The sequence below is a fragment of the Varroa jacobsoni genome, unplaced genomic scaffold (genome assembly GCF_002532875.2).
Source record: "Varroa jacobsoni isolate VJ856 unplaced genomic scaffold, vjacob_1.0 contig01278, whole genome shotgun sequence".
Lineage (NCBI taxonomy): Eukaryota > Metazoa > Arthropoda > Arachnida > Mesostigmata > Varroidae > Varroa > Varroa jacobsoni.
The window spans coordinates 65,409-89,227 of record NW_019214610.1 but is presented as its reverse complement, the minus strand read 5'-3'; the positions used below and the strand labels follow the sequence as shown (position 1 = coordinate 89,227).

The 23,819-nt window shown below is 41.4% G+C and overlaps 2 protein-coding genes across 2 annotated transcripts; both read left to right on the top strand.

Annotated features, from left to right (window-relative positions):
• The first annotated feature begins 1,143 nt into the window (after positions 1–1,143).
• On the top strand, positions 1,144–4,302 carry LOC111271932 (uncharacterized). The gene is made up of 6 exons (XM_022852986.2): positions 1,144–1,192; positions 1,452–2,289; positions 2,485–2,951; positions 3,077–3,297; positions 3,645–3,904; positions 4,050–4,302. The coding sequence occupies exons 1-6, from the start codon at positions 1,144–1,146 to the stop codon at positions 4,186–4,188; spliced, it is 1,974 nt and encodes a 657-aa protein (XP_022708721.2). The 3' UTR covers positions 4,189–4,302.
• Positions 4,303–7,458: 3,156 nt separating this feature from the next.
• LOC111271933 (protein big brother) lies at positions 7,459–14,852 on the top strand. The gene is made up of 5 exons (XM_022852987.2): positions 7,459–8,352; positions 12,748–12,939; positions 13,316–13,432; positions 13,578–13,700; positions 14,346–14,852. The coding sequence occupies exons 1-5, from the start codon at positions 8,218–8,220 to the stop codon at positions 14,409–14,411; spliced, it is 633 nt and encodes a 210-aa protein (XP_022708722.1). The 5' UTR covers positions 7,459–8,217; the 3' UTR covers positions 14,412–14,852.
• Positions 14,853–23,819: the final 8,967 nt, after the last annotated feature.

The window sequence follows — 23,819 nt, the reverse complement described above, 5'->3', positions numbered from 1 at the left end:
TTGCTTGATAGGAAAGTTGCTCTTCAACGCGACGACCCGGTCGCTGGTCGATTCCCATTGCACTTACCCCCGAGTATATCGGTATAGAGTGTATGTATGCGTGCGTATATGAGAAGCACGAGCGCACTTTCAGCCAGTACGTTTATCGCCTAGTTGAAGCTATTGTAACGAAGCAGCAGGCGAAGATACGACAAACAGCTAAACGATCGTAAGTACGCATTTGGCGCAAAGCTGTACCGTGTTCACTAACAGTTCGGGTCGTATATAAGATGTCTGAGGGCAGTAGTAGTAGCAGCAGCTAAGCAAAGGAATGGTAGTTTGTGCGTGCCGAGGTGTCCGGGACTACAGGCTTTCAAGCCTTCGGAGGCTAACTAGGATTTTCCGCCGGTCAACATGCGTTGAAGTCCTTCGCTCCATTGTTCGACGGACGAGGAGAACAAGCTCAACGCAGAGAAACTTGCTTAGCAAACTCAGCCGAGTAGCTCCGATAGGTGGGCAGGCAGTCGTGCTCTGGAGCTCTCTGCGGCATAGTAGCTCCTCAGGACTTACAAGTCGCAGAGAGGGCGATACGCTCCGAGTTCGCTGGCGATTCTTGAGCTTGCTTCATTGCTATGCTCGACCTGCACGTGACCATGAGTATAGGGCGCTATAGTGGAGGGTACTGGTGTAGAAGACTATAGTGCTCTATGCTGATCAGACGGAAGGGGCTTACGGGAGTAATTGTAGGGCTTAGAGTTGAACCCATCTGTAGTATCTGTAGATTGTTTGAAGAGGATATCACGAGCTCGAGGGTCAAATAAGGGGCGGGTGCTAGACAAAAGCATGCTATCGTGCTACAAAATGAGAGTACTCGATGGAAAAAAGGCGGTACGAAATAAGGATAAAACGAAACGACAGTTACGATAGGTTTAAGCACCATATAATGGTTTCTTTTCTATTTTACTTAGACTGTGATCTGATGAGCCATGGAACACCGCCGCTATCTATAAGATTGGATCAACTTACTTTCTATTATCAATTATTTCTCAATCACTATATAGTACAGGTTACAATATAGGGGGAATCCTGGAATTACGTAAATTGTAACCTGTTGCTATTGTGTGTAAATAACGAAATTTTGATGGAATCACATATGATCTCAGAATGGTGCTCGGAATGGTGGGCCCTCACGGACGAATTCGATGGGCAATTCGTAATTAATAAGAGTCAACTAAGGGAATATATTACGCAGATCTTACGATCAACCGAAGCCTCTAAATTGCAACCAGTACGTCCTATTGAGTGCGTAGATTTAATAACTGGTCGGAAAAAAATAAAAGATCCGAAATAATCAATAATATTACTAAACTGCAGAGTCGGAGAAAAGCGCGTAAACTAAGGCTATTGATAATTTACCTACGTGCTCGGTGCATATAATGCTTTATAATAGTAGTCCGTGATCAAATTTTTAGCTAGCCCCTTTTATTCCAGTATTACGCCTGTCTTCGAGATAGAGATCACATGCTCACACCATTCGAACAAATGGGATCATACAAGTTATCGTCTGGAAATAAATTTCAAGGTCGCACGAAACTTTGCCCGTAGGCAGACCTGCGACTTCAGTTCTGGAAAACGAGTAAGATTCGAAATTCTCGAGCCATGCGAGAGGGTCACTCTTTGTTTTCAACGGAAACGCCATTTGCACGAAATCACTAACTCGGCGACTGCCCTCATAGCAAAGCTACTTCCTGAAAAAGCGGCCAAGGCCTTGTGCGAGTCGGAATACGTTACAGTCCACGTCCTCGTTGACCATCTCCTCTCAGATTTGATGTCTCAAGATGAAGCTGAACAGGAAACCGAGGCCACAATTGACGATGGTACAAGTGGGTCCTGCGCCCTTAAAGGTACGTACCAGCTACGTCGACAGCCGTCACCGAGAATGGTAGTCGTTCATCAGCAGATGGCAAGATACCTCGCGGCCCACCGCCAAAATCAACAGAGCCACCTGCTGGTCGACGATGAAGGCGCCCTTTTGCTTAAAATGCACGCTCACCGTTATGGTGTCACTCGGCTGAAACGAGCTCGCATCTACCTCGATGTAGCGGTTGAAGCTAAACTTCGTGGAGTTCCTATTTCGTTTGCGTACGTGCGAGAAAACCTCAAGGCCCTTTACAGCGACGTACTTCCACCCGAGGTGAGTGAGAAGCTGCTGCGTTTGTCGCAGGATGCCGTGCTTGAAGGTCTGTGCTTTTGGGACAGACCTAACGACGAAGAAGCGCTGAGCACCGTGGTCTGCTTTTTTGAAACTGCGTATGTACTCATTATTGTTTTCTATATTCTTTTTTCAATCGAAATATATAAGTGGTACGTAGTGCATAGATATATTTAGACATTGTCCATTCCTGACAGAGCTGAATAGACAGGATAGTTAGATAATCGACGACCTAATTTGAATTAGATTGCCAGTAATAGAGGTTATAATTTGAACATGTGTTTAAATTCCAGACGACGTATCGCGCCTAACGCCAGCGTAATAAGACGTTTTTTGAAGGATGTCCATGTTAAATTGCTTGAAATATTTAATTCAGCCGAAACTAATACCGTAGAGAGGTTGTGCGTAAATTTAGACCGACTGAACTGCTGGACCTCGATCATGGATGAAGTATGTCCAAGATACGGCGATGGAAAATTTAGCTTGCTTCTAGAGAATAACTTTCGAGATTTGATTTTACCGCACGCGGAAGCCATCGTCCGTGAGTCTTTAAAACAATTTCCCAAGTATCCAAGATTGGCGTATGAAATTGTTGAAGTTGTTGTTCCCCTGACCCGATTAAGCCAGCTGGCGCCAATCGATCACGATTTCAAGTTATGGTTTACCGATAAACAGACAAGCAGCCTCATCAACGATATTCTCAGTGTCGAACAGGAGGATCTCCTACTCCTAATTGGAAATCTAACAGACAGTAATCAAGGTTTGAAGGCAATTTCGTATAGCATAATGGATTCACCATAGTAAATCTAAATTACATCATTTAGTTTAAGGGTAGTTGAGTTGCGGTACATTACTTTCCCTTAACGTTTGCATATTCCTTGCTAGAATTCACCAACAGGTTGCAAGATTGCATAAAGCGCTGTGAACATTTTGTCGACACCTTTATGTGGCACTATGTGGGTTTAGCTGGTGTTTACTGCCGCAAACTTTGTGACGTCTTCCAAGCGCTACAGGCTCGACTTTGGTCGATTCAAATTGACGCGCCAACGATTCGCTACTGTGTTCAAATCGATGCGATACGAGAAATCGCATTTGCCTGTGACGAGGTAAAATTTTCAGCTTTGATCTTTCAAGCACTGATGCTTTCATTAGCAAGTTACGATTCTAACTCAGCTAGCGTGCTTCTCTCGGTGGGCTCTGAATACTCAGTAACTTGAAAGATGTTTTACCTATAGCCGGCGGGGTCATTTTTCTGTAGTTTCAAGAGCGATACAAGCAAGCACCATGGGCACTATGTTCACTTGACTAGACTCACGGCCTAATCTATTTTAGTTCTAGGCCCATTTTTTTCCAGTTGTGTCTGCGTGACTGTGGACGTCTAGGATGACTGTTAACGTAGTCTGGCCCGGATTGAAGTTAGTAGCTTAATTTCGCTGTCGTGCTTGCGTTATAGGTAAGTGCGTTCCTACGCCTAGGATCAACTGGTCTTTGCGCAGAGTTTGAGGTCGCCATCCGCGAGGTCCAACTGAAATTAGAAACGTCACTTAATGCTCTAATTGCTAAACTCTCGGCGAGGATACTGAAATCGAAGGATCTCGATATGCTAACGGATCTCCAGAATGCGTCCGGGCTTATCGCAAACGTTAATCCTCACGATCAGCCGAAATTGGTCGTCTGCATTTGGAAGACCTTCTTGTTCCGGATCGTAGAAATGTAGATAATTTTGACCTAACTTATCGGATAAATGTGCGTCTTAGGTTTTAAAGCAGGGACAATAGAGACGTCTATAACATATATTTGATAAAAACATTGAAAATGCAACTAATATTTTCGTCTGTACCGCTTGACGTCCTTACAGGGAGCGGACAAATAACGAATGCGCCAGTGATCTTATTGCCGAATCAGCGGTGTCAAACAGCATTAGTGAGTTTATTGAGGAACTTTTTAAAATCTGCCCTCATCTCGAGCCAAACGATTTAAGTTCATATGAGCGTTAATAGAATTAGTGCCTTCATACATTGACTCGATGTGACATACTGTCGTTTTTACCCAACAAGTTACAATAAATGGCAGTTTGAATAAGTAAACATGACCTACCGAACTATCGTTAACTTGGTGTTTTACTTTTGTCACATCGTATGTCCGTAGAAACGTTAACGTCATAATTATAAAACGTAAACGGAAATATTGAGTACGATTAAAAATAGCGAAGCACAACGAAGATGACGAATGCAAGCGGATGATATGGACAACAGCAGTAAATTGACCTGCATAGAGGAATGCACATATGTTCCCGTTGTCCAGTAGATATCTGATTATAACGAATCCCAATGACTTTTACTCCCGGGTGATTTCCCTTCGTGTTGGCTATCAGTAGCACCCGGCTTTCTTTGAATAGCGATCATTTCCCCTTCCTACCTAGGATTTTTATACTACTGTTTATCTTATTAAGTCGCTGCTTATCGCCTTCGCGCACACCAGGTTTCAATACAGTAGTAAACACTCTCGTGCCACTAGTTCTACCTTTCGGCCCTACTTGCCGCGACCGTTTGATGAATTGCTTCTACCTGCCTCGATGACCCTATTAACCCTGTTCGTAGGCATCGAGCGCCCGATGTGCGACTCCCCATTTCACCGGTGCGCGCATCATGCGCACATTCTACGCTCCCTCTCGCTATCGTATAGCTAGCTCTAGTAGGAATGGTATAGGAGAGTCACCCCCTGATATATCTTTTGTAGACGGTCTGATAACCGATCGTATAGGTAACGCACGGACACACAAACACAAGCTGTATATACATGCGTTATACCCATTGAAGTCTAAGGGCTTATATGCTATTTCGAAGCCTCGAACCTATATATATACATGTGTGTATATGTAAGAACCGGAAGGAGAGCACCCTAGCGGAGCTGAGGGATAGCAGGTCACTTCCCATAGACTAACTCTCCATCCAGCGTTATTAAGTAGTTCTTCAGCTGGTAGAAAACGAGCAATCTCTTTGTAACAGGATCCATTACGACCTACTACAGTCGTTACTAGATACAAGTAAAGATACTGTGATTGCAAGTCTTCGCGTAGGAAAAGCCTTAAGGCGCTTCTACAATCGTCATCAGTAATATATTATTTCCGTTTATTATTTAAATCCTATACCACATGCTTCAATGCAACAGTGATCTGGTAGCATAGGAACGACTACCGGGTCAGGCATTTGAAAAAAACAGGTGAGTTGTTCTTAGAAAAAAGGGGACGTTCTTAAAAATTGATATACATATCTTTGGTTAAATGTGATAATGGAGGTAAAGTCAAGTGACTGCTTTTTAGTTGATATCAATAACCCTACATAAGCCTAGTTTCAACAAGCAGTCCAGGCTAAGGATGATACGACGCTATAAACTAGTTAACGCTGTTATTTCTCCACAAGTAATAGGCTCAACATTGTATTGAAACGCGTGACATTAATGAATCGCCCATATCGGTACGTGAAACCTCGTCCAGCCTATTCGATCTCGCATCTGTGCATGGTACATTTCAATTGACTACACTTCTCCCAACGTTTGAAGTGCTTTTGTTTATCGGTGCACTATAGCTCCTAGTCTCTTCTGTAAATCGTGTACTTTATCTATATATTTTTCAGCTTCCTTTGCGTGGCATCGTAGATGGCCTCCTGTTACGGACACAAAAAATTGTCCCCTACAATAGAAGTCTGCTGGGTCTTCTGCCCCTACTCCCATTATATAATAATAGTCATACAAAAAAAAAGTGGCGTCTTTTCTCTGCGCTCCATTGCGTCCGGTTCCAATCTGTTTCCGATTGAATGCCGGTGTCAATTCAACTACCTCCTAGCAAAACGCTGTCCGACAATTTGAGCGACTTCAAAAGTATTCATTCACTTCGCATCGATTGAGACCAACGGCTACGATTCACTGATGTCGCTTGCTGGTGCTATATTGATTTTGTGATCGGATGAACTAGTAGTCGACGGCAGAAGCCGTGGTACACACGTCATTGCTCGACAGCAATGACAGAGCGAACCCTGAATAAATGGGATCAGATTCAAGTGCGAAGTTGAACCTGATCGATTCCGATTATCACTGAGCGAAGCGGCAGCGCCGTCTGATGACTGTGCGTCATCTCAGGCGGAACGATACTTCGCGTCGATGGGCGCTGATGGACAACGTGAGAACGCTAACGAAGAAAATCTACGAAAAGTGGAAACAGCTACTGCTCCCGAACTTCTTACGGTATCAAGCGGTGCCTCCTGAATGAGTCTGAGTTGCGCTGAACGACAGTAAGTACTATTTAAACTGCTTAAATATAATCCTGAAGCGTCTTTGTGAGTCGATTCTGAAGCTAATCACTTGGTCCGGAGTTAAATACTAGAAGGTAATTTTTTATATTGATTTTCGATATATTCACTATACTATTTAGTTATATATTTTAGGATCAGCTACAGAAAATAGAACGCATGCTAACCCAATCCGTTTAAGGAATAATAATTTATTTCTCGGATAGCTTTACCTGCTAAAAGCTTGTTTCATTGACATGCTTATATATATTTACAGAGTTATTGAAATTATACTCTGCCAAACAGTTTGATTGCGCTGCTAAGGTCGCTCTTACATTTATATTACTAACATAAAATTCAGTACCAAGCCCACAGTTACGCCATGTACTTCGATGTTTCAAGCTGACCCAGCATATCTATTTTCCATGGCTTCCTAAATTCTTTGTACCGGTTTTCGATGACCAGCAGAAATGGCACCTGCTTTCGCCAAGCCTGTTCTCCTTTTTATTGTATTTTAACGTCTCAGGTGTTCTGCTACTATCGAAAAGATCTCTATTGGAGTGTCACTGCGTGCTTTCGCATGCGCAGATAGAACGGTTTTTCAAAGGCACGCCGAGCACCAATGAGAGTGCGCCTTTGTCGTAACTTCACATCGGCTTTGTCGTCTCCATCTTCGGAGCGTCCAACAGTGCCACCCTGTCGAGAGCTGCAATTTCCCCCTCCGTCCTTTCCACCCCACCGACCCTACCAGCTGTCTTGGAAGCTTCGATACTACGCGAGTTATCCCACAGTCTCCTTACCCAGGCTTTTTGCCGGAGAGCCATTACATACCTTCGTAACAAACGGGGATTGCTCCAATTCCCCGCTTTAGCCCTCGGCTCCGGGGGTGGCGCGTAGACCCCAGAGCCCCGCGCGAAGCTCCGCCCCTTGCTAGTGCACTGCGCTCTTCGTCTTCCATCTTGGATAATTTGCTAGGGTTGTCCGGGCTCCGGCCGGGCTTTGCCTTCGCGCGACTTGTCTTCGTCCGCTTGGAGGCAACCCCAAGTTGCAAGAGCTGAGAGCTAACATGAAGAGAAGAGCTAGCAGGAAGGAGTAGCAAAATTCAGGCTGGTCCTGAGCGACGTCTTGTCCTTCTCCAATCCAAACAGTGGCTCCGAGCTTGTCAAGTCGCTTAAGTCATCGCAGTCTCGTTGGAACCGTGGCGTTAGACAAGAGGACGAGACTCGTTTAGCTTTTTTAAACTGAAGAGTAAGCTACGTTTTTGCGACTCCACTCACTCATTAGCTGTGTCTTCGCGTTTGATTGTGCCTATATGAATACTGCACTATTAGGCTAAGTCTGTTGGAAGGAAAAAGGTTTCTTGTTACTGAAACCCTGCACAAGAGTCTTTCAATACGTGATTGTGACGTGTGTGGAGCGCATATATCGGCATCGGCGCTCGTATCACTCTGGAAATTTGTCACCGATTCCATAAGATCGACAGCTTCCCATTAGACGGGAATATCAGATAATATAGTGCAGCCAAATTGAACTGGATAATAGACAGAAAAAAAGCCAGCGCGAGACTCAGCCTGCTAGAGACTAACGTGCAAATACGTATTCATTGAAACACACGCGTCGCAACGAAGGCTTTGGTGCCTTCGCCTATTGACTGGAAGTGCCGTGAGTGTTTTCAGCGTCGCCACGGTGGGCTGGAGCGGCGCAGGAGCCGGCGGAGGGCTGGCAGGTGCTCCTCGCAGGATGCTCCCATTCGAAACTCCTTCTGTGTTCGACCAGCTGCCGCGCTACCTGCTCAAGATCCCGCGGGTTGTTAAAGACCAAAAGCACAAGTTTGACACGGATGACCTGTTTCGGAAGCTTAGTCGGGAAGGTGAGGTAGGTGACATACGCCAGAGAAATGGCATTCTGTTCAGCGTTTTAGACAGACGTTATATGGGGTTGAGATGTTCTTTTGTGTGAATATATGCAATCTGCGCTTTTTATATCATGAGAGTGAAATAGAGAATTTTTTTTTTGGCACGTCGTAAGGACAGAGAATTCTCAAACAAAAAAAAGACAGAAAAGATATGCATCTATTTGAATGGAAAAAAACGATATCTTTTTGGAAGGAACATTTCGTATATAAACTATATGGAAAGATTACTAAAATCAGTCTGTTTTTTTAGAAATACTATGCCAATATGGTTTCGGTTACTCAAAAATTTTACTCAGGATACGACACCGTGGGCGCCTGTTGCGCCAATTTTCAACTTCAAACTCAACGAAACGTTCCGGCAAGCACTCTGTTAGCTGCCGAAATACGTTCTAGCGCACACGAATGCTTACCACGACCACTAGAACGATAATTTTTTTTGTCTAAATTCAACGAACGAAATCGTTTCATGTACGCCGTCTCAAACTAAATGTATTTTCTGAAGAGAAAATGTTAAAAAAAATAAATACAAATTTTTGGAAAACAACTCCGAATGCCTGATCGTCCCAATGTTTTTTTTTTTCCTACTTTTGAATGATTAACCTCACGATCTTTGCCAGTAGAAACTTCAAGCGTTGCCCTTTCAAATCTTCACCTGTGAAAGCTCCACACATATTCGTATCACTGCGTGAATTTGCTCAGTTGTGGTCGCCCTAGCTATATGCGGCGGCGTCGATTTTTGCGGGTCTAGAAGTTCTAACGAGAAACCTCGCTGGAATGAAGGTCTATGACTGACACATCAGTTATCGTCAGAAGACGTCGGAACAATACGTTGTACAACCAGAATTTTAAAAAAATATACCTAAAAACAATTGGAAAATAGTTTTTTTTTGTTTTTTTTTTTGAATGTATTAGCATTATTCGTGAACCTTCGCAGCTCGTTTTTGGAACGTTACAATAGGTTTTTCATGTACTATGATTAATGCCGTGAGCAGAAACCCGTTATCTGTTCATTTGTCCAGCGTATTCCCTTGCAATCCGCGCGTTTCTTCTGAAAATCGTACATTTACGTGATTTATTTACATGCAACTTTTAACATATCAATTTTTCTATTAGTGAACATAAATGTTAAAGCGACTTTAAAGTGCAGTGAGTCCTGCAAGTGTCCACTGTCTCCTCTGAAGGCCTATGTAATAAGGCCGTCTCAGAGACGAAATCCAGACCCTGGCGAGTGTGAACTCGCAGTGCAGTATCATATCCCTTACATGCGCATCACAACCACTTCAGCATATATGAGCAACTGCGAAGTGCACAGCCTGCTTCAAGTATCTCTTGAATGCTGCTTCACGAAATGCTTCTGAAGTGCAGGCAGCACGATAGCTATTATCAAGGTGTCCTCTGATCTGATTTCGTCGAAGTATTTGAGCTTTAGCCTCTTTTCACCCCAATCCTGATTGAGTGGTACATACAACAGTTACTACCCTGCAATTTCGACAATATCCTAGCAAACAGTTCATCAACTATCTCCATATTTTTTGTGACGATAGAAATGACTCGCATTCTATACATATAAGTGATCCAAGAAGTACTGAGGACTTTTGACAGTCAAATTGGGAAAGAATATTTTCCACATTTTGAAGCGATATTATTAAACTAAATCTGCGCTATTTCTATTGGTGACTTCCCTTTCTGATAACACCGTCATTCCATCACCATGAAATGTTTGTGATTTCCGGGAGAAAGAGGATAACAGGTGATTTTTTCGTGATGAAACTAGATTAACAGAAGCCATTATGCAGAGACCGAAACAGATAATAGTCTAACGGCACAAAATTCAGCCTATAAGGCAGATGTGATGCAATTCTTAATTTAAATTTTTGCTGGTCGGGTATTGTTGGCTGGCAGAAGAGATCTCTATTCACCAGTATCGGTCAATTTAGCTCAGTCTAATTTTGTTAATTGGTAGCAATGAAAATCCGAATCAATTTTTTACTAAATGGCAGCTACAACACACGATTCTATTCCAATCCCATCAAACATATAGTATCATTTTGTTTGACGTCAGTCCGGGACTCAGCCACAGCCTATAGAGCTTTTTTTTCGCTTTAACCATGATCTTTTCAGCAAGTTATGGTACTCAATTTTATCTAATTTCTGCAAAATTTCGCAGATAGAACTACAGTCGAGTAGATTGCTCTGTGTTAGCTCTTGTGGCACTCAAAGATTGAGCTTGTTTTTGTAGCCAGCTTTTTTAAAGAGCTTTACAGCTATCTGTTTGGTTTCGATTACCTAGCGATGTCAGGGCTACTCTTGTATGTCGGTCGGTTGGTCTTGCTCAGCTTCCAAGATTATTTCATCGATTTTTTTCGAAATTAGACAACGATCATGAACAGTATCTTCCACACTAAAGTTTCCAGAACGAAAGCGACAGAACCATCGTTGGCCCGTTTCATCTAACAACGCATTTTGACCATCAACAACCATGTTTTTTTTTTTGATGAACCTGGACAGTACTTTTGCCGTTATCGTACTCAAATTGTAGAACACAGCCAACTTTACTTAGCTTCAACGCGTTGTGGCAATTTCAGCACATCTACTACCGTCAAATCCCAGCTTTCCAATGGTACAGAACGGCTCATATGACCTGAGATATGCAACTTTTAAGCTATCTATGTACCATCATTTCTAAGTTCGAACTCAGGCACAGACACACAGACAAACTTCGTTTCGTGGTGGGATCCAGTCAACCGTCTGATGGGACACCTAACGGCGATATCAGAAGTAGAATTCGAAACGTAGAAGCACCATGATCTATCCCACTATTCAATATAGAGCATACAGCCCATATGTATGATATATATTATTAAACGAAGTTACTTTAGAGTGAAGAATTGAAATGAATTAGTGGATAGTCATCTTAATGGAAGCCGTTCGTCCCACACCCAACCAACACTTCGCCCTGATGCCAATTTTGAATAAAAAAATACTACTTCAACCCTTATATATATATATATATATATATATAGAAATCAAATTAAGTTAATTCCTTAATACAACATATTCATGTTTCAGTTGAATGCAATATATCTATACATCGGTTTCCTTTGAAGATTTTTTGTTCACACCATGCACTCAACAGTCGTTTTAAATCTCGACACATCTCGGCTGAAAGAACACTATCGTGAGTTCTACTTAATAGAAAGGCTTAAATCATATATAGATCTGCTCCAGGTCTAGATACGCGTTGCTTTCTACTCGGTTACTCCGGATGTCTTGCGCCGTACCCATCAGTCAGGCTAAGTATTCCCTTGTTACAGTTGTGGTCAGTAGAGGACTTTCTCACGGTGACGACGTCCATCGCAGATCCGTACCAAACACCGATCTGTTCCTCGTTCAGAAAGAGCCCTTCGGCGGTGTTTGCGTCTGAACAGATTGCGTTGGACGAACAACAACGAATGGCGGATTGTCTCGATCGACAACCAACTGACTCAAACAATACGAGTCTAGAAGGTGATCTTTGCCGTCTGATCTACGGCGTATTTTGATCTCCAATGGCTTCTTCCCACTGGCTAACCAAATAACAGGATCAAAGTGAACCATTAGGTTCTTACGCGCATAGATATAAACAGATAGACACGGATGTATTGAAATGTATTTAAGGTGGGTTTAGCTCTATGCTTCATCGCGGCGAGCAGCATAAGCATAACGGGACGACAATCGACTTTTTTTTTTTTGTCTTCATGCATCTGTCGGAAAAGGAGTGAGTATTAATTCTATACATCTCCATGTAAATCGGGCTTTGCTGCGATTAACCTTCCTCTACTGTGTTCATTGCAGCCACCTGTTACTCATCCATATGTAGGAGTAGGTATATTTGGGGAAACATTAGGTATTTATGGAACTATAATAATATAAATGACATGCGGGGTCGGATTGACCCAGACGTGCGTTTCAAATAAAATGATAGAAGACGTGACAAATACTGACGCTCACAATGCACAAATGAAAAGCCATCAGGCGACAAGACACCTACACAATCTATTGTCTAAGTGTTTTGTCATAGAACATTCATAGAAGAACAAAGTGTGTACCATTGAGAATGACCAGTTGGTTTAACGATATGTAACACAGTCATACTACTGGAGTTTTACAAAGGCTCTAGAAGGCTTTTTCTAGACGAATCTCTTTTTAAACGTTTTCATGGAATCTCATGAGCCGATCGTGTGCATGGCCTTCACAAGCATACACTAAATAAGTTATGTTTGGTGTATTTATTGGACCTTTTTTGACAGCTTATGATTTAAAGAAAAATTTGGGCTGATTGTGTAACAGTCTATTTGTGCGGTGCAATTCTCTAGGTCCGTTATACTGGCTTCCGAGATCGACCTCGAGAGGAACGACAAATTCGATTTCAAAATGGCGTCCGTGAGGGTCATACCGACTTAGCGTTCGTTGCCAGCGGAACTAACCTCCAACTCGTGTTCAGTCCCTGCCCACCGGTACTCGGATATTCGCAAGACTATTGTGACTTTACGAAGGAACGCGGCAAGGTATAGCTCGTCGTGCAATGTAATTTAACATGCTCAAACGCCATGCTATATACATGACAGAAGGGGATATACCCAGAGAAATTGTCAACTTTTTTACGTGTTTAGTCAGCTGTAAAAATCAAGCTTCTTATAAAACGTTATAATCCTTTCAAGCAGGAACGTCTTGCATGTATGTGTGCGTATATACTCTAATACATCTACAATGATACATGCACACGCATAGCGCAAATCGAGCTAGAGGTCGATTCGAGAGAAAGTTTCGTAGATTTATTCGCATTTTTATTGGCTAATCAACGCCCTTACGTTCCACCTGTGTAAGATAACCTGCTTATGGAAAAGTTGGCAGAACGAGCAATGAAGTACTCTTGCGAAACAGGTGCATCTTCGAAGTGCATTTATCATGAACGGAGTATGTGTACGATGGAGAGGCTGGGTCGATTTGGAGCGACTTGACGGAGCCGGATGCCTCGAGTTCGATGAGGACCGAGCGCGGGTAAGTGGACAATCCCATGTCAAAGTATCCAGTGTAATGAAACCATATAGCGCTGAACAAACGTCAGTGACGCCGCTAAATCCTAATGTAAACAAATTGTGTAACCCGCCAATTGTTACTGTTTTTCCATAACGTTTGGCTGCAGATTGAAGACGCAATATTACGTGAGCAAATCGAGGTGTACAACCAACGGGTCAGACAGCTCGAGGAGATTCATAAGGTCCATGCTGCGAACACAACATCAGCTACCGTTAAACGCGAAGAGGAAGTAAGACCGCGTCAGCTAATACAGTTTAAATCCTATCTAAATCAGCTTATATTGCTGACGTTTCTATTTATTTCAAATCCCATTTAGATAAGTTTACATTGCTGACTAACTCGCTTGGCTCAAAAATCCAATATATTACATCCATCTTCTTGAAGGATGTCTATACATAATTTTAGCGTCTTAGTCGTGAGCATTGATAGTTATATACTCGTATAGCGTCAGCGTCAGAGCTAATTTGTTTTTTTTTATGGTTTATTTTTCTAATTATATTCTCAAGTGTTCTTCAACTACAAACATCAATGATTGTTGTTAGAAATTTACGAAGAGCAAAACAATGTTCTTCATTTTAACGCTACTGGAATAGCTTGGTCGCACTTATAACCGTTTTATCATTTGTAGGCTTTGAAACAAGAATTACTTGTTCCAACCATTTACAAATATAGATTTTTTTTGTAGTATTTGGCTATCACGGCATATGCTGCGTTCTATGGAACACGTTCCCGAGCTTTCAAATAGCCAGCCAAGTTGATCGATCGTGTACCAGAGCGCAAGGATTCTGGTAAAATTCAATACGTTAATAATTGTGATATTTATGAACTAATAAACAGAAAGTACTTTTAATCCACCCTAAACGCTGAACTTCAGGTACGACGTCGCGAGTTCGAAAAGGAACAACGGGACAACAACAACGATGAGATGATCCTACCCTAACAAGGCGAAGTCATTGCTTGCCTTATAAGTCCCTCTGTCACCCTGGCCCGTATTCTCAAAATGGTGTATTAATTTTCTCTAAGTAATCATCATCGTTAATTATTTAATAAATCACTGAACTCCTTAAAAGTAATGATCTAACCAAACGTATACTTTCAATATTGGGCTGTTCTTTGCGAATTCGCACGCCGTCAGCTTTTCAACAGTGGCGTTTGGAACACCCTGTCGTCAACTTTTTCATGCAATAGCCAATGCGATTGTATATCTGGTATCGTTAAAATACACAAGATAATGACGAAGTAAATTCTGCCCCACTTTGAAAAATGATGGTACAACATCGGGGTTTTCCGTAGTTTCAAAAAAAGTATTGTTTAATAATGATATTACTACATTCCTATATGACTCATACAATAAATATCTATCGAAGACCATTATCCGACATTACTGCGTCTTCTATACATTATATATGTTTACAAAATAGATCAGCTTTTACTTTAGTTCCCTCAGGATCAACAGCATTAAACGCCGGGATCTGGGGGTGCGCACCTTTCATCATTCGATAACCTTCGATGTAAAGTCTCACCCATCTTACGCACGAAGACAGGCGAACTCTTTACCTCCATCTTCTTTTGCCTATATGACAGGGGCAAAGTCCAGTAGAGGGGCGTCGTCAAACGCTAAAGCACTAATATCATTTTATTCTTGTTTTTGTGCCCTTTAGCATACATTCGATCAGGCGCTTTGACGCGCACTCGACGATGCCATTACACAGCCTCTCAAAGCGAAAGCTGGGAATATCAATTCAATTAGTGTTGAGCGTATGCTTGCATGTCGGTGCAACACGAGGCACTCCGCAGTCGTCGCTCCGCCTGCTATAAGAGCTCCTCGGGCCGTTTTGTGAGTGGCCAACTCTCGAACCCTCCGCGGAGAGCGTTAGCTGGCCGTTTTATCTTTGAGCGGCGATCCGGAGCTGAGAGTCGGCCTTCAGAACGGGGTAGTTGATGGCGATGGCGATTATGGTGATGATGATGATCATGATATGACTCAGGAGATAGACCTACCAAAAAAACGAGCGTCCTAAAGAGAATATAGAGTTCGGAAAACTATGACATGTGGAGTGGGCTCAGGAGAAAGCCTAACACCGCGATAGCGGCGCAGTGGACGTGCCCAGCAGATGATCCTGGTGGGTAATGGGGTGGGGATCAGCACAGACGAGTCAAATCAGAGAAAAACGGAATACAAAGTAAACGGTTGTCACCGTTTACCTTGTATAGATGTTTTATACCCACTTTTCAATCAGGCGAATCTACAGCATCTAAATGCAATGGCGGCAATGGATCAAAGTTGCCAGTGTAATGTCAGCACATAATTGACACATGGTGAAAGAAGACTTGCTTCATTTTCGCTTCCATGTTTTGTTTTAGCATGGTTGTACACTATAAGAAAATTAAATGCCATTATTAAAAGCCCTTATCGAAAGGCTTAATACTCAGTAAAATTTCCACGAGCTAGATTATCATCTAGCTAACGGTGGACCAAAAGGGGGCTCATTAGGTTCAGACAATAAAAGTACAAAATTGGAGGAAAAAAGATTATCCTATTTTTGTCAGAACCCAAAAAAAATCTGCATGGGTCTTTGGAAGTTAACCACGTTGTGTTCATAATCCTTACCTTCGTGCTTTCTCAAAGAGCCCAATATACTTTCCAAGTAAATTTACGTTCAGCTTGAGTTCGACATTGCGGAATAACGGCGAAGAATTAACAATGTATAATTTAGTAGCCTCTGTTTCGTCTGATTTTGCCGTTAGGGGTTCCATTAGGCAGCTACTTCCCAAAGTGTATCTATGCGCAGGTGCGAGCTTAAACCGCAATGTGTATCTAAGATTAGTATGCAGATGGATTACCCACTGAAACTGTCACGGGGACACACTCGGATAACAGAATGATTTGACCTACTCAAATTAAAGTACGGAATGGAAATTGATTCTTTTGTAGTAGCCTTTAGATTAGGCGAAATGGGCAGGAAAAAGTGCATAAGGCTGAATATTTTTGGTAAAAGTGGTCAGACATACGTGGAAGTAGTGCGGCTGGTTATCATTGCATTTGCTACATTATATTTTTTTACTGTATATGATGACCGCTGAGCTTGTTGATGATTTCTCCAGAGGGGCATATGTTAATAAATAAGCATCCTACCTAAGGGTAGAGTACGTTTCATACCTAAATGATCATGAGTGCCTACTGTGGTTTCCTGGGTGATCCCAGATATTGAAAAAGCCGCAAAGTATCGATCAATCAATTTTCTGGTACTTGCGATGTAGAGAACAGTTGCAGCTTGTTAGACAGACATACTTTGTCTCCTTAGAGCTTGGGAGTACGAGTGAGCCCATATTCGAAGGTAATGAATAGATTAGCTGTTTAAATTTCCCACGCGATTTCATGGATGAACACCTCCAGCTTCCAGTTGTTTGACTTGAGCGGAGATTTATCCCCCGCCTTCGCAGTAATCGAAAGAAGAAGAAGAAAAGGCTGTTTTAGCGGCATAAAAAAACCTGATTTCGCACATCATGGTACATCCAAAACTGTCTACTGTCCATCAACAGCTGAACATTCGACATGCTCCTGCTAGAATCCGTTTCATGTTTTGAACAACTGGAATCCTTATTTGGCTAAAACCTCATATACTTAGAAGGCCCTCAGGTTGAAAATAATAGCTTAATTTCAACTTTCTCTTTTTTCTTCAGATGACTCAATATTTATTAGTAGGATCGTCGTTCGTAAAAATGATCTAATTTGTCGGTGAGCCAGTTCCAGTTTCTGTACGTCGAGAGGTATTTTGCTGATTTACGAAGGTTTGTGTTGCTAGTGGCAATTCACAGTAGGTGACTAAATACGACAATGGAAGTACATACGGTCTGGGTGTCCCTTAGCAGACAATAGAGATCCTCATAAATGAAGGTGCTGTTCGATGTTGCGTGAAATTAACAATACGAATGAATACCTTCGAAACGCTCTGGACATATAACACTGGTATTTGTTTAAATAGACTTAACTGTAGACATGGGTTTAGGCATTGGCGTATCATGGGGCTACTATCAAGCAAACCCGTTCAACGTTTATGTTTATGCCAGGCTAATGTTGGTGCCGCTGACAACATGTCCGCCAGCTAGGTAACGGTTAAGGCTCCGGGGATAATGTTAAACAGTATTACTAAAAAGCACGTCAGCCTATGGAGGAACGGCACGACCATATCTTGGCTTCTTCAAGCTAAATCTTGATCCTCTGTAAAAATCACAATCGGTTATTTTTTAAAAATACGCCATTATTTTTTGCGGTCAAATGCTAGTGATTTTATATATAATATCAGTATTTATACCAGTTTGTATAAAGCTTGTCTGTTGTAACGTGATCTGGTGTCTTGAAACTAAAGAATAAAGACTACCTCCGCATATTTGTATTCAAATATCAACCTTGTTTGATAAGAAGGAAAAGCCTAAATAAAATAGATCACGACAGGCCTCGTCTTAAGACGCTATGACACAATCATATCGTTCTCGTAATAAAATTGATACAAGACGTTAAGGAACCACTAGGACCCCACATGAGCAGCAATTTGATGCTGTGTGTGCAGTACACAATAGTAATACTTATGTTTATTGGTAGTATTTATTAAATAATTTGCGTTAAAAGAAGCTGTCTGTATGTGCTACTACAGTAAATATCACGTCTACTTAATAGAGCGACTAATTAAAAACGTGTTTACGTATATTTATAGTATATCTATATAGGTGATCTGCTTCAACTACAGAGATAGTTCTGTTTGTACTACCAGAAGCGTCTCTTTAAACTGACATGCTGGAATTCTAATTGAACGGAACTTAATAATTTTAGAGCTAGAAATTAAACTGGATTTGAAATTGTTGAAATAAGTTCTGCTTAGAGGTCCACTACATGATGGTAGAGAAAAATGTGGCAACACTCAAAAAACTAATTTTTCTAATAATGATCAATTGAATAGTTATCTCCAACGAAAAGTGACTCATTTCCGCAACACGTCGCGCGTATATCTAAGCCTCTTTTTCTATATTACAAGTATGTTCCGGAACAAAATACATTCAATACATGGCGCTTGCTTCCTTAAAAAATTAGTGAATTTATTAAAAGGTTGAGATCAGAGACTCGCCACTATATTATGACTGTGTATCAAAATAGGCATATAATGGAATACCGTTATATCGTAAATACAGTTTTAACGAAGCTACCAACAAAAAATATATAGCGACCCCCTGCTCCCACCACTAAACAAACGCTATACCCTCAGGCTTTCATACAGAACCCCTCAAAAGTGTAGATCCAAATGCTTACTCTTCCCAAAAGAAGCCGGTCTTTTTTACAAGCTCTTCGAGTTCTCTATACTCGGCGTAGTTGCACACAAGCGAAAATCATTTATCATACTACGTACAAACGATTACGAGTTTTTTTTTTCTAATTAGTTAGATATAACGGCAACTCTGCCGGCAGGTAAGTTGGAAAAAACTTGAAGACATTATTTTTTCTATCATCTTTCTGCTTCTTTTTGCTAATGTCTCACCTGAAAATAATATAATAAACAGCAAATAACGTGTGATCTTTCACGGGAATTTGGGGTTCGATTTGGATCCAATGGCTGTTTCGGACATTTGATCACGGAACAGACGAAATTAGACACTTCAGAATGGCCACATGTCGCTCGAGCGTTTCATTAGCTTGTAAGTTATATAGAGTCAACCCAACAACCGACGAGTACATACGTAAGTTGATTTATAACGGCAACATAATACGAGTAACTGATTATGCTGACTCGGAAGACGTCTTTCGTTTCAGTTGCATCTAGCAACAGTCACGTATCGGTAAAGAAACTGGTACTGTCTATTGTAAAGTGACACTCTAAAGCGCCGTACTTAAAATAAATCTACAGTACATATACAACAAATAATTCTCTATTTGTCCTTGACATACTTGCTCAGGCCAAGTCAAATTCCTTTAGCTTTGTATAGAAAATAAATTTGTATTAGATCGTTCATAAATTAATAAGAATATTAGTAAGCATCAATCGACGAGGCGGTAACCTCTTGTCACACGAAAGAAGCTCACTAACGTTATCAACGACTGGGTTATTCAAAGCCATTCAGAAATATTCAAACAGTTGAGTAGTGGCACTATTCTTTTAGCCTCAACTCTTAAGCGTGGCCGAGGTCACTCGCTCGGTAAAGATTTAAAGTAAGCCAAGATCCTAGGTCAGGATCGCGACATCGCCTGCAAGGATAACAGCGGTGACGAACTTGTTGAAGAAACAGCCCTATCCGACAAGAAGGCTTTACGTTTCACGCTTTTGTTAAGAATAGTAAAGAAGAGGCGATTGAACAACTCCGGTCGACCAGTCCCAGCTGAACATTGGAGCGGTCCAAATTTGTCCGCTAACATTCGAATTCTAGCTACGCTCCATATTGCTTTGACGATACACTGTCCTCGAGCGCGTAGCATGTGATCCATGGCTTTCCGCATTCGTTGTAACGACTTCTTAGTCGGCATAACAAATCTTGCCTGTTGGCTATTACTTAGTTCGTAGATGTGTACTGTAGTATATCGCCTGGGACTCAACAAGATCGTCGTCGCTTTCAAGAACCTTTTCCAGATGACCTTTACACGACAGTCTACTTTCGGTACGCTCAGAAGGGTAAGCATCGATACATCAAGGCCGCATTGGGTAACGCCCCCGTCTTCGCTTCGATCTAGATAACCCAGCACAGAGGTATTCAACCGAAAGTCAATGGAAGAATGGGCTATTTGTTCGTTAGTGTCGTTAATAAGTGCGAAAATAGGCAGTTAAATGTTTAAGCAGTGAGAAAACCATCGTAACAGCTTAATAAAGACAGTTAGCAGTAACAAACTTGCACCATAAGAGTAGATAATACGCTCGACCACTGCTTACAGTGTGGCCCGACGTGATTAATATATCTTTCAAGAACTACGAAATCAATATATCTAAATGAACATAACGTACAATTATATCTTGTTTCCTAAATGCGTTGATCTTATGGAATGGTAATCCCCTTCGTATCAACTGCCGCTCAGGTTCTAAAATAAAAAAGCTGTTTCTTGCTAAATATCTCAGTAGGAATGGAAATTCGTCTTTGTCTCCTCCAATTTTATCAAGGTAACGAATATAGTTTCAGCCTGAAGATAAAAGGACGCAAACTCTCACTTTCGTTTTGCGTCGCTCAATGCTGCTCGCTGTTAAATGTGGTAACGAGCTACGAGTCTTTTACAAGCATCTGTGCTATGCTTTATATGATATTCTAACACTGATCTGAAGACAGGTACATTTGAAAGCAAAAACGATACAGGAGGAATTCAACCATCAGCTTAAACTGTGAATCGAAAATTTATGGTCCGTTCTGATTTATGTTCAAATAGCGACATAAGTTCTTTTTGAGATTATTGGTATAAGTGCTATAAAATATCTGAAGAATATGAAATTTACTAGAAACTTTCCAAACCAGCTTCCTTAGCACAATAGTCGTTTAATGAATAACTTTGTTGGACAATCATTATCTTCCAACACGTGTATATGGCAGTTGTATATAGGATTCTATATTTTAAATCGCCCGCCGTTTACACAGGGCAACATGTTACACAACCCAGGATCGCGTCAAAATATTAAGCGCTGCCATTTTTTAATGCTATTTAAAAATGTTTCAAACATATTTTCACTCTAGCTGAGGCTGTGTCTTATTAGTTGCGTCGTCTTCTAAGCTACACAATTAGTAAGGAGCAGTAAGCTATTTAATACTTGGCCTGGTCAGTTTATTAGCGTATTATTTATATATGTTAGGCAAGTCTATTGTTTTTGTACTATATAACAGTCGGATCTGGACAGGTATATAAGTGGTTTTAAAGTTTCAGCTCATTCAAAACCCCACCTATATGAAATGCTTTAGATTCGGGTAATATAAGATATCACATAACAGAAAGACAGTGACATACATGCGGCATTAAGTGCTTCAAGAAATAGTACCTACCAGAATTTTCTAACTGCTCGGTATCAATAACCTCAAAGGGCCGAACAAAGAGCGATAAGTCAATTTACAACAGTCGTACTGTGCCGTTCACCATTTCTATACATAAAAAAATGATCCTATTAGCAGCCTAGAACCGGTTTCATCTCCCTAGAGATGATCCCTAGACATATTAGCGATACTCGAGATGTTATTGGGGTTAACTCTAAGCACAAAAAACCAATTCGAAACATTAATTAGGTATAATGCGATTTATTCGTCTTTTTCTGAACATACGATCGCCTCTCAATCACAATCCCATAGGCACAAATAGCAGCAACAGCACATAAATAGCTTCTAGGAGCAACTTACTAAGACACACATATGTTAATGATCTAGGGCACCGCCTCACACGGCTCTAAATATAAATATTACAAAAACACACCAACATACCGCTAAACGTCAACATAAAACACAAACAGGAACTCAATTATAATACTGATCAGGATATATATATTGGTCAACTGCATCGCATCCCCAGGTTAACCTATTTCGGTAATGACCCGAAAAGGCAATACGATAAGAGGCTGTATGCAAAACTCGTTAGCAAGGCATAATGAGGCTGAAAATGCCGTCTAGCCAAAATCAACACAATGGTGCGGACCCGTCAATTTGGCAACACTATTTTGCCTACAAAGCACACGTTCGAACGAAACCAGATTCATTTGCACTTGTATCCTTACCAACCCTTGCAGCACATGGTCTCGTGAAGGCATTAAACGCCATCTTTGAAACTGATCCGCCCTCCTTGAGCTCTGGACAGTTATAATCAAGGCGAAGGCGAAATTTAAGCGAAATAGTTTGCTTCTGAAAACTTTTCTGCAAATTTTAATTTGTTTTCCGACATTAAATTAACAGTAAAGTATGATACAAGAAGAGAAGGACTGACAGTGCGGATACGATAGCGTATCGCTTAACGGAGTTGTTCAATGTTATATTTGTATGCAATAAAATCAATATATCGATACCGAGCGTCGAAGCAATGATTTATTACTCACTGACGACAACAATAATAATAATACCATTAATGAAACGCAAAACAATAAACTAGGTAATTATAGATTGCCGCCTCTATCTATATGTGAGCCACGTTTGATTCGTCAATACGCGCCTACTGTATACGACGTTGTTTCTTAGCACGAGATGAGGGAAAATTCCGGGCTGCTTCTTCCTATAATAGCGGAAGCGCAGCTCACGCTAACTAAGCAGGCGGTTTGCCCCCATTGCCTCCAATCTGTCTGCTTAATCGCTGTTGCTGCTGTCGTTCGAGAGAGAGCAAAGAGTCGTGTTGTTCATGTCGCGCGCCTGTTTTTGTTACCTAGGTATATCGCCAGATGTGGGCGAAACAGCCGATGGCCAGCTAGATGTCCACTCATAGTCATCTATAGATCAGTGAAATTGGCCTGGCAAGCCATCGTATGTAGGGCCGCTGATCGTCTGCTTTAAATTACGAATAGCGCCAACTTGGATGCTGCCAGTTTCAAGCCGATTGTATCGCGTTATCGATTTTAAGTGAAAAGCTATTACTTAATAGTCAGTGTTAGCTAGTAAAGAAACACATTTGTCTAATCGAATATGTCCTCCGCTACGGACTCCGTTCAGTGTGGGCACGAACCCTTTGAATAAAGTTGCCTTTTTATTTTGGCATAAAGTGTATACCTTTTTTTGGTTTAGATTATCGTCCATCCTTTGTCCGTAACTAGCTTTCGGGTGCCTCTTCTATGACAGGCATTTTAAAATAGTGCGATCGAGTACCACTGTTCTAGCATTGTTTTGAGGACCTCGAATTAGGGTAGGAATTCGATCAAATAGCAGCTGTGCAAACCTCATGGCTCCTGTGGCAGTGTTCAACAAGTTACAGAACAGAATGCTACTAAACACTTCAGAGTGAGGGTCAAGTCGACTAAGAACCAAACATCTTTTTTCTAGTGAGCGTATTTCGCTATAACAGAGATAAACCAACAAAATGTAATACTGTTCTGCACCCATTTTGCTTCCTGTGAAAACATAGGAGGTAACTTCCTTCAGCCGCTGCGACGCATCTACTGTTTACTGATGGTCAATGCCAAAATCTAAAAAAAAATTACGAAAATAAGATCGCTGCATAACATAAAAACGCTGGCTGTTTTTCTGGTAAATATAGATCTGTCTGAGTGTTTAGTATTTCCATTTGAATTTTCTGCCGGTTCCACGCACTTTAAAATGGCTTATTATAATTATTCTTAGTCCGTTCGCAAGTCACGTGTGGTTTCATCTTGAAAAGATTCGCAAGTAGGATTTACTGGTGCATTTGGCGTTCTCTAGGTATGAA

Bases quoted from the DNA above. Each gene is read 5' to 3' on its own strand.
- LOC111271933 (XM_022852987.2), top strand. From the start codon at position 8,218: ATGCTCCCATTCGAAACTCCTTCTGTGTTCGACCAGCTGCCGCGCTAC. The intron at 8,353-12,747 runs GTAGGTGACATA...GCAATTCTCTAG, and splicing joins AGCTTAGTCGGGAAGGTGAG to GTCCGTTATACTGGCTTCCG. The intron at 13,433-13,577 runs GTAAGTGGACAA...GTTTGGCTGCAG, and splicing joins TCGATGAGGACCGAGCGCGG to ATTGAAGACGCAATATTACG.
- LOC111271932 (XM_022852986.2), top strand. From the start codon at position 1,144: ATGGTGCTCGGAATGGTGGGCCCTCACGGACGAATTCGATGGGCAATT. The intron at 3,298-3,644 runs GTAAAATTTTCA...CTTGCGTTATAG, and splicing joins TCGCATTTGCCTGTGACGAG to GTAAGTGCGTTCCTACGCCT. The intron at 3,905-4,049 runs GTAGATAATTTT...ACGTCCTTACAG, and splicing joins TTGTTCCGGATCGTAGAAAT to GGAGCGGACAAATAACGAAT.